General features: G+C 35.0%; 1 protein-coding gene across 1 annotated transcript; it reads right to left on the bottom strand.

Moving 5' to 3' along the window:
- Nucleotides 1-230: 230 nt before the first annotated feature.
- Nucleotides 231-10,735, bottom strand: LOC111984869 (receptor-like protein 4). Its single transcript, XM_024016488.2, has 9 exons — nt 10,433-10,735; nt 9,294-10,343; nt 8,076-8,226; nt 7,861-7,935; nt 6,975-7,043; nt 6,396-6,464; nt 5,164-5,241; nt 3,741-3,949; nt 231-854 (listed from the first exon to the last, which is right to left on the bottom strand). Exons 1-9 carry the CDS (start codon nt 10,509-10,511, stop codon nt 748-750), a joined length of 1,887 nt encoding a protein of 628 aa, XP_023872256.1. The 5' UTR covers nt 10,512-10,735; the 3' UTR covers nt 231-747.
- Nucleotides 10,736-11,026: the final 291 nt, after the last annotated feature.

Consider the following 11,026-nt stretch of genomic DNA (forward strand, 5'->3'; position numbering starts at 1 on the left):
CTCCAAGGAACATGATCTTAATTAACTGATGAGTGATGATGCTTCTTTAATCGCAAGCTCAGTGAACGTCTAGTAAGTAAATATAGAATAGGACCAAGCACTTGAACCACAACATTGAGCACATCCCATAGCAGTGTAACAGTAAGCACATCACACATCAGTATAAACAGTAAACAACACAACTACAGGAGCATCAAAGAAACCCCGAAAAGGTAAAACAAACAAAGAAGTGAAAACTATAAATCATATCCTTAGAAATTTTGAATACCTAAGTTTTGTCATTTCCAATAAATATAAGACAAGCCATTGTGGGCATACATCTGAGGTTAAGCAAGTCAGCATGTAACGTTAGGAAAAGAATCGCCAAAGGGGATCATGCAGCCATAATGAACCTAGGAACAGTTGGCATATCGGCGCGTTGCCATTACATACATTGCACTATAGATTTACATCATATATTCATCAAAATGCTGCAAACTGGGTATTTTACATTGTGGGGTTACACCTTTGTTCTGGTCAAAAATAACACGAGACCACATTGCATTCAATAGACTGGCATTCCTTGACCCCATTTCAGAACAAATTGTGAACAAAAGCCAAAACTCTGAATCGTCCGTCTGAAGCAGTGCAGTGAGTCATTAGCATCATATCTCAGATCTTGTATAATCACACTAGAGATCCACTTTCTACATCTTTTGGGTGAGGGAAGACCATAAACGTCAATATTCTCCTTTTCTGTAAACTCTATTAGTAGGGAGTAAAAGGTGATGGCAGTCCCTTTGCATGTTGGCTCTCCATTTCAAGAAGCATCAAAGATTTCTGCCTCTGATACTTGTTTCTCTTTGCAGCCAGTGCTGAGAAAAAGACATGAAATTAGATTGACATTCAATAAAGAAACAAGCTTAATACATAACATCCTTTCAACTGATAAACTGATTTTCTTTTTTGATTGGTAACATCCCATCAACTGATTAAATGATAATGCGTAAATAAATTAAGAGCATGTTGGTCATCAAATGGACAATGGAACAGCTTGATAAATTTTAGAGAGCATTTAAAATTTCCAAATTTAAACCAGAAAAACCCATAAAATAAGAAAATTGCATTTTTTTTAGCCAAGTACTGAAGAAATTTTAAGTTTTCAACCACAACTTCCAGTAATGTATTCAGAGTGAGATGTCAATGACTGCCCCTTCTGAAAACAATCCTAAATATGTGCTGGTTTTATCTATAAAATAATGCATTGGTGACAACCATTCAAAGCAGTTTAGTTTCCACAAGACATTCAAACATCTGGCTAAGATTGGAACAAACAGAAAATTCACAATAATGTAAAAAGCAAATTCAGTGCAAACACAAGATTTACTTGTAACCAATTATTCAGTGACCAGGTAACTAAACTACACCAAATTTACCTCAAACATGTGACTTTCCTTGCAAACAAGGGCGAATGAGGCATTGGAATCTTTTGATTCTTGAAGCAACAGGAAATTAATTTTTTACACAATCTACAAACTAAGAAGCCATCACTTTTAGAAGAAACTACCACTTCTCATAGACTAACAGGAAAAAGATGAATTAAATCAATTCACCATTATTCCAACCCCCTCCTTCAAGTGTGGACCTACACAACTAAGTCAATTAGGCTCAACACAAGGAGATATGTTTAGAACTCATGACCACTTGCTCTGATGCTATGACAGACTATTACTCATCCCAAAAGCTTAAGCTTGTAGCAAACTATGATTTTAATCATTCAACCACTATTATAATAGATCAAAGTTCTATTAAAAAATAAATCAAAGTTTAATTTCACCAGTATGACGTTCAAAAAAGATATCCAACTTTTATGTTGGAAATCAAATAAAGTGGAAGAGACCTCTGATTATGCCAATAGCAAAATAAAATGCTTTGCTGTGATGTATACTTCCAAAGGGAAAAACTAAAAAATCTCTGTTATTGAAAGACTGCAGAATCTTGATAGCCCAACTGTGGGCAGTGCATCAGATCTCCCTTGATGAATAAGAGACAAAAAGCACATGGAAGTTCCTCAACATACAAGCAAAAAACTCTTCTGATTATGAGATCAAAATAATAAAGGTACTAGAAAGTAGAAACTTAAAATGGTTCTACATATCCACAAAATGAAACTTGTATATTGGATTATTTTGAAGATATTCCACAAATGAGATAACTGGACAGCTTGTAAGTTGGAACCTATACCCTACATAAATTTTTGGCGGTATATTCAATGGCAAAAAGCAAAAAGGTGCATTTCCTTTTTAATGAAAATGAATAATGCATAAGGGTTTACATTATATACTTCATTAATGCTTTACACTTAACCCAAATCAGAGAAGTCAATGCACTACAACATATACTATACTACGAGACAAAATTGCTATAGACTATAGTGAAGATGAAATGATGCAGCCTATGTCAACACAGAACTTGGGAATGTGGAGGCTTGGTTCTTTGTTATTTTTACTTAATAAATAAATGCACTTTATTATGAATTGACTTTTCATTTTCTTGCATCATGCATCGTAAGATACACAAAAACTTTATAGAAAAATTGTAGATATACATATATGAAAGGTATATTTATTATAAGTTTGAAACATATTCAACTAATGACTAATTTAATCATCGCTTATGCAATAATATTTAACAAAACTAACTAAATAAATCAAATTAAAATAAATTTATAACATCCAAAGTCATATTGGTCGAACTAAAATAATATTTTGTTTCTCTTCATATTCATCATCTTTCCTAATCAACTTTATCTCCATAGTCCAAATCAATGTTATCATTATCTTGCAAAGTCATTTTATCATTAACATCTTCTTCATCTCCAACATTTCTTCTATTTCAATAACTTTTCTTTATATTTCTTCTTGTCATTCAAGTTTCTTGGACTTCTATAATGATAATAAAAAATGAAAAATTATTATATTGTTATTTAATACTTTATTCATAGTATATATTAGAAATTTGCAAATGTGAAAGTGAAGTGCCAAGTGTGTGGTCCAAATTTTCCATGAGAGAAGGAAAAAAAAAATTCATTGTCATGTTATTTTATTGGGCTCAACCAAGTACCCAATAATTGTGTTAAAAACAGGTCTAACAACTTGTTGGACTCAAGTCAAAGCACAAGTTGAGCAAAAAGCTCAACTTGAACCCACATATCTAAGTATCATCCATATCATTCGATACGCATCTTTGTATTGTATAATTCTTGACCATGATTGATATGCATACGATATCGTATGTTTTTTGTTCGATTTGATACATATTGTACAATACGTGCGTATCGTATGATACTAACAACTATTGTTATAGCCTAATTAGCATATCATTCTAGATTTTAATTCTTTTTTATTCTGGTTTGTAGTAGAATGAGAAACATGGGAGTGCTTTTTGATTTTCATGTTCAAGTGATAAACTATTGGAATTACAGCTTCAGAGCTAGGAATCAGTAGTTCTAAATGAAAATAAGGCGTCATAATCTAGTACTAAGGAGCTACTTAGTATTCTAAATTCAAGCTTATATCAGATAGTGAAATATACTCTGAATCTTCTTATGCATCACTTTTAAAAGGACAAAAAGAAAACACAGATAGCGTGGCAGATAATAAAATGATACACTACAGTATCTCCAAACAGATAAAAGAGTGCAAAGGAAAAGAACATTGAAAATGATTGATGAATTTTTCCTTCCTTGTCATCATACTTACACATTAAATCTTGAGGGAGACCAAAGTCATAATCGTTTCTACCCCTTCTGATGCAGAACATGTATATCACCAGCAGAAGCACACACAAAAAGACAAGACTTGATAAGCCTATCGCAATTTTACCCTTGGTAGATAAGCTGCCATTTTCCCAGAATAAAGGACACTCTGGCAAAGTAGGTCCACCGCACAAACCTTTGTTACCAGAAAGACTGTCAAGAAAGATTTAAGCTCATTATGTAAGGAACCATATTATGAAAAGCCACTTCTAAAAAAGATATATGTAACCCACAAGTCATTATGCAATTAGGGACGTCAAGGGTCAGTAAGTTTTAAAGACATTTAGATGCCCCTTTATTTAACTATTTTTGCTGCAATGATATTCTTATAAGAGGATAACTTGTGTTGATCAGTCATGAAATGTGTGCTTTCTTTTTCCACAGCAGAAAAGGTTCTGCAGTTACTCTTATTTGGACCTCTCAAGGAACAAATCTTAACCAGTAAAAACAAGGGTACGACCTTTTGCTGTTCATAGCTTTCTGGGGAATAGAGGAAGGGTAAAGAAGTGAGATGATGTAGAACACGAGTAGGAAAACAGAGATAAAAGGATTACATTGTTTGACCTAACGGCCTATGTCCACAAGATAAAGCCCTAATGGCTATATCTTCACTATAATATCATTTGTCTTTTACAATGAAACAAATGTGGTATTTATTGGAGGCTCAACCCTAAAATAACCATACAATAAACCATGGTTAATTGACTTATAGTACTTGTAGTATTCCTGGCTTACACATCAAGGATTGGGCTTGCACCTTCAGTCCTTGACTATGATTGGGCTTGATATCTCGAAGAGATATATTTAAACTAAGAATTCAAGAAAACATGAGCTTGGTAGCTTGCTGAATAGTCGCTCCATGGCTTTATAAAAAGTATCAGTGGATTACAATGTCTAAGAGACAGGTTTCTCTGTTCCTATGTGATTTTCCATTTTTTTCCCCTTCAAAGAAGATGCTTGAGGTAGAGAATTCATCACCGAGCCTGCTTTATAAATTAAAAAATCTTTCTGCAAAGGAAACATGCCCAGAAAGGAGTGGCAGAAAAAGATGTTTTGAGGGCATATGTTATGGTTCAGGTCATTGAGGATCAGATAGCAAATGGAAAACATTATGAAATAAAACAGATTTTAACAATTTAGTTCAACCGGAATTTTAGGGGATTGAATAGCTGAAAGAAACAAATGCAAGAGCTATGAATGATTTAGCTAAGGTTAGAAAAAGATAGAAGCAATTTAGAACTAAAGGGAGCTTAGGGCCTACCACAAATCATGTACGCTACAAAAATTTGTCAGCCTACAGATTCTATAGCATTTGAACTAATATAACAAATTAATTGTAGCTGCTAGCAAATTAAATTATATCATACTCAATTGCTCCACCATGCACACCAATTGAAAAAAGTTCCTCTGGTACTCGTCCTTCTAATAAGTTATCATTCAATAGCCTGACAAGAGAGAGGTGTATTAAGAAATGATATAAACACTGTAATGAAAAATCAAAAATGGGGTCTGTAAATGGTGTTTTAGATTCAGGAAGTAAGTTAGCTCATGTCCTTGTTAACCATTTTATTAAAATTTCAGCTTTTAAATGATGGCTTCTAGATGATCAAGTCCGAGTATGTTAAAAGGATATAACATTAAAGTAAGAGGTGTAATTTGCATGTCTAAAGTAAGACACTATGAGAATATATTTGATGCAATAAAACATTATTTACTTATCCAAAAAATAAAACATTATTGAAATTATTTCTTTAAACTAATGCACTATTGAACACCTGTTTCTATGTTGAAGAACACCATTAGAAGTGCCACACTGCCATTATGGTATTATAAATTACTACTGTAACAATACTCCTAAATTTTAATTATTATTATTATTTTTTTTTAATACCATGATACCTCACCAAGGCAGGGCCCTTCAGATCCACCCATGGGGAGTAAACCATGGATACACAACCCCACCCACCAGAACCATGTATTAGGTAATCCAGTGAAACTGTTAACTGGGGATAGAACCTTGGATGTCTAGGTCTACAGCTCATCCCAAGCATAAAATAGGGAAGAATGCCAATGTGGCCACATCTTCCACAATACTAAATGTGTTACTTTGGGAGAAGGTTTTAACACATTATTTGAGAAACCCTCACAAAATGCATTACTGTTCAAAGAAAAACCCCAACACATGTATGGAGTGTTTAAAATAAGTGAATAATGGGTGAAATGCTTGATAGTAGAATTTATTTATAACTCAAAGAACTCTAGCTATTCAAGTTATATTTTCCTTCACATTTGGCTTAATTAACTGTTGGGAAATTGATTATTTTATTAAAAACAGCTCTAAGCTTTCTCCTTTTTTTTTTAATTTTTTTTTTCCAAATATGGTGTATTTATAAGCATTCAGCTGTGATACTTTGAGAAAGTAACTGGTGTCTTCTGATGAAACATGGGATGCTAGATGCCAGCTTACTGAGCAAGCCACTATCCATGCTGAAATATACTATTAACACAGCTCCTAATGACCACAAATGACAATATATGATGTTGTTAGATATGTTTGATAAAATCCAGTAATCAAATTGGATACTGCCAAACTACTTACACCAGCTGCAGATTTGAAGATGCTAGACTATCTGGAATGGACCCTGTAAACTGATTGTACGATAAATCTCTGCAAAGTAGAAAACATAATAATATATGTAAACAAGCAGATTTTTGTATTACACTTGAGCTATCTTAAAGGAGCCATTAAGTGTAACATAGACAAGTATTTAAGTGAACATAAGAAGAAAACTAGATAAAGATTGATCACATGGTAAAACCATCTAAAAGAAGAGAAGCATTAATCATACTTAAAAAGGGGAAATTGTAATTTTCAAACGGCAAAGAAATTTATTAAATTAGCAAAATAAATTGAAGGGAACAAGGCCCCACTTACATGCACCATGTAAGAACGACCAAAGAAAAAAGGAACGTCATTGAGCAATAAGGTAAATTATTTCCAAATAAACAAATGCAAAGAATCTTCCATGAAATTATGATCAACTGAGTGATATTATATCAAATAAATATATTAGTGGTTTACAGTGTGGCACTTACCAGAACATGCCATATGCAATAGAAACCAGTACTATAAGCCTATAATTGTAATTTACAAACTAAACAAATGCTCAATACTTACAGCCGTATGAGAGATTTTTGGCCTAGCCCAGATGGTAATGTACTGCCTAAAGAATTAGTACTTAAGTTCCTGTACATTTAGAAAAATTCAAAATTCAAAATGTTAACCAATCTATACGTTAACTACATATTCAGAACTTATATGAATTGTGAATGCATACTCCAAAAATTAACAAATTAGGTTTAAATGCAAAGCAAAGAAAAAAGAAGAAAAAAAAAATGTCAACATTAAAGAAACCATGTTAGAAGTTAGAATATTAACCAAACTCGAATAGAAGAACAAGCACAACCTTATAAAGGTATAAACAATAGAAATCTATCAAACGCACAATGAATGGAAAAAGGAAAACATCCATCCCTTTGACAATTTACTTATGAATGTGTGCATCTCAATCATTAGATGAAGTATAAATTCCTAAACACAACTTTGATCATCCAATATCAACTTTTAACCACAATTGCAATGTATTTATGCCAATTAAAGGAAGCCACATAAGATAAGTACAAATATGCAACAACTAGCATGGGAATAACTGGAAGTAATACAAGTTCCTAAACATAATCACCATTCTTCTCCCATTGCTTTAGGATATTTACCGGGCATAACTTAGAGGAGGTCCAAAAGTGGAAACTGTCCTTAAAAGCACAAGGACAGGTGTGATAAAATAAGATTTCAAGAAAAAAAAAATGTAATGATTATATGATAAGACTTGGTGACCAATGATGGGGGAGAAATTATATCTGTTCCAAGATAGAAAAGAATACTAAGAAAGGGCTCATTGAACTATTTCTAACTGCAAAACCATCATAATTTTTTGACACAGTAATATGTTGAATCAATGAATATAAAAGATGCAAAACATTAAGAGTTGGCAGTTGATACTTACAGGCTTACCAAGTTTGACAAAAGACTGATCTGGTCACTAATATATCCTCCTTTCAAGCCTTGAGTTCCAAGATCTCTGAAATTTATAATTTGATCAATATATAATACTTAATGACTAGGAGTTTTGGCCCGAGATTATAGCTTCTTCGATTACCAGATAGAAAAGGAAATAAAAAGTTTGACACAAATGGCTTTGAAAGTAAAAGAGATTATTACATTTGAGATATCACGAGGGATTTTCCATCCTTGTTGAGATGGCATGTAACTCCCTCCCAAGCATCCCAACTTGTAGGAGCACAGGGATCACCATTCCAACCCATTCTATCGGGAACACGAAGCGACTCCTTCAATGCTCTCATAGCAACCACTACAAAGGAAACCCTGATTAGTATCAGCTCACATAACCTAAAGAATCAAGCACATTCCTAAGATTCCTAGAGTCTTTCTTTTATATTTTAATCACTCTTCAGCCTTGCTTATATCTCATTTTCACCAAATCATTCTTGTTATCAAACCATTAAATTATTATTGACATTTTTTTTAATGTGTAGGTTACACATGCACTTGGTGGGTGTCAATACAACAACAAATCCTTAGTACCAAAAAATTTGGGGTCGGCTATGGATCCTTGACAAATTAGACTATTTTGGCCATAATTCTTTTCTTATATTCTATTCTATCTGAAGTCATGGTCTCTAAAAAATTGAATAATAAATTAAACAAACGGAAAATAAAGTTAGATCGTAGGAGCCAACACCTAGGCTTGCTTGGAGTCAACACCAAGCAAGCAAGGGAAATCCACTAGGTTTTAGCACCTAGGGTGGGGCTGGAGTTGGCGCCACACCATACCTTGGAGATCATTTTAATTGAAATCTTTTTTTTCATCAAAATAAGCTCCCTTTGATAAAAGTACAATATTTCCTTATATAAGAAAAATAAACCCTAATTATAATTGGCATAGAAAACCCTAATTAACTAATAATAACCTAATAAATAAATCTAAAATTAAAATAATTTTCTCTAATGACTCTCCCACATCACTCTCAACCAATACCTATGGAAGAACGAAGTGCCAAACACGCCTCTAGATTCTCTCTCTCTCTCTCTCTCGTGAACGAATGATGCTAAAGATACTGATAGTACATAAACTTTAGAAACTGATGTGTCAAAAAACAAAATATTAATGAAGAATATTAATTTATTCACATTCATTTCTCTTCCAAATTTAGTTTTCTAAGGGTTTTGAAGTGAAATTCAGCAATGTTCAAAGTTGGGTTTGGTTGCAAGAAAGAGAAGAGAAGAGAATATGAATCCAAATCTTTGCTTCCCTACAATACATACATTTCGTCTCTAAGTCTAAGTAAGTAAAAAAGTAAAAAAAATAAAATAAAATAAAAATTCTTTCCCCTAATTCAATTTCAAGAATCTCTTTACCTTGATCAGGCACAGTAGCAAGATCAGCCGGAACCAGCGCGTAATTCTCGAGCCCAGAAATCACCGGCGACCCTACCACCGGGACCAGCCTCACGGTCAACACAGTAGAACTCAAATTCTTCACCGTATAATTCCAAGTATAAGCTGCAAAGCCTCCAACCTCCTTGTAAATATCAATCCGATTCACATTAATGCCATTGACCAACACATCGAACACTCTCTGACCTTCCTTGTTCACGCTCGAATCCAGCTCCGCGAAGTGAAACCACAGCAAGTAATCCAGCTTCGCATCCACCTTCAAATCGTACTCGATCACTCCGCCGATCGTCGTCGCCGCCGTCTGGTACAGCTTCGCCGGAAAGTAATTCGGCGCCGTATTGGTCCCGCTTATAGCATTGTTTGTGCCTATCTTCCTTAGTGCTGAGGAGCTGGGAATATGAGATTGGAAACTGTAGTCCGATTGCCAGGACCGGCCGAAGTAGTCGGTGTCGTTGGTGAAGCCTGGGCCCCATTGGGGGGAGCCGCAGCTGAGTCTACCATAGTTGACGAGGATGAAACTCTGACCGATCGAAGCGGCGTTGTATGAATTCGGGTCGATTTGGTTGATCTGGAGCGAACCGATTACGGGCGGGTCAGTGGCAATGCTGTAAAAACAGAAATCCGCTTGACCGTCGGTGACGTAAGCGAAGAGATCAGAGTACGCGCCGTCACGCGCGAGTGACTCAGCCCAAGGCGAGCGCCAGGAATAGACCAAAGTGCCCTCCACGGAAGCGTCGAAGGAAGGAGAGTGAGACTTACCGTCGTAGTTGTCGTAGACGGTGAATGTACGGAAGTAGTAACGGCCGTTAGGGAGTGGGACGGTGTAGCAGTTCTTTTTCCCGAAGGAGAGTGGGAAGAAACGGAGTGTCTTTTCCTGAGAGTGATGGAAGTGTAACGGCTCCGAGACTATCGCCACAGACCCTCCGGTGTAGTTGCGGTCGGAAAGCCATGTTGTGTTGAAGGGGTCGATCGTGTTGGTGGGACCGCCGCAGTCAATGTAGTATGAAACGTCTGTTAAAAAAACATATGTGGTTAGTGAATTAGTGACAGTTAATAAGTAAGTTAGTTATTAGTTATTAAGGGAAGAGATTGTGCTTTACCGAAAGGGTTGGGGGTGGTGGAGGTGGAAGAGCAGAGGAGGGGGAAGAAGATGAGTTGGAGGAAGAGAAGGAGAGACATTTTTTGTTTTTTTTGGTTTTGGTTTTGGTTTTTGTTGGTTTGCTATGCCTATGCTAGAATAGCAAAAGAAGAGCGGATTGGGGTGTGTTCCGTTCGGACATAAAAGGCAGGGACTGGATGGGAAGGAAATAAAGTAAAATAAAAAGAGAGATGGGACCGAGATTAGCGGGGAAGTTTTGAGTACTTGATTGCGAACAAGGGAACAGAGAAGACAAATCGAGGAAGGTAGCTGATTGATTTGTTTGATAATGGGTACACGTTTAATTAAAACTTATTCATTTGACTTGAATTAAGTTATGAGTTCTTAGGACTTGGGGGCTACTGGCCGTTAGGTCTTGCGTGATTGATGAGGTTGTGACTTGTCATCGTAATTGATAGTTTTTTTTTTTTTTTTTTTAAAAGAGAGTTTTACTTTACGATATTTACTTTAATGATAACTCTTTATTAATTTTAAGTTTCAATTTTTAATTATAGAATTTTAGGAAAGTCTTCTATTCAATATAAAATTAATTAAT

This window comes from Quercus suber, unplaced genomic scaffold, assembly GCF_002906115.3.
Source record: "Quercus suber isolate HL8 unplaced genomic scaffold, Cork oak 2.0 scaffold_729, whole genome shotgun sequence".
In the NCBI taxonomy this organism is placed as follows: domain Eukaryota; kingdom Viridiplantae; phylum Streptophyta; class Magnoliopsida; order Fagales; family Fagaceae; genus Quercus; species Quercus suber.

Bases quoted from the DNA above. Each gene is read 5' to 3' on its own strand.
- LOC111984869 (XM_024016488.2), bottom strand. From the start codon at position 10,511: ATGTCTCTCCTTCTCTTCCTCCAACTCATCTTCTTCCCCCTCCTCTGC. The intron at 8,227-9,293 runs GTAAAGAGATTC...TTTCCTTTGTAG, and splicing joins TGCTACTGTGCCTGATCAAG to TGGTTGCTATGAGAGCATTG. The intron at 7,936-8,075 runs GTAATAATCTCT...TATAAATTTCAG, and splicing joins TCCCTCGTGATATCTCAAAT to AGATCTTGGAACTCAAGGCT.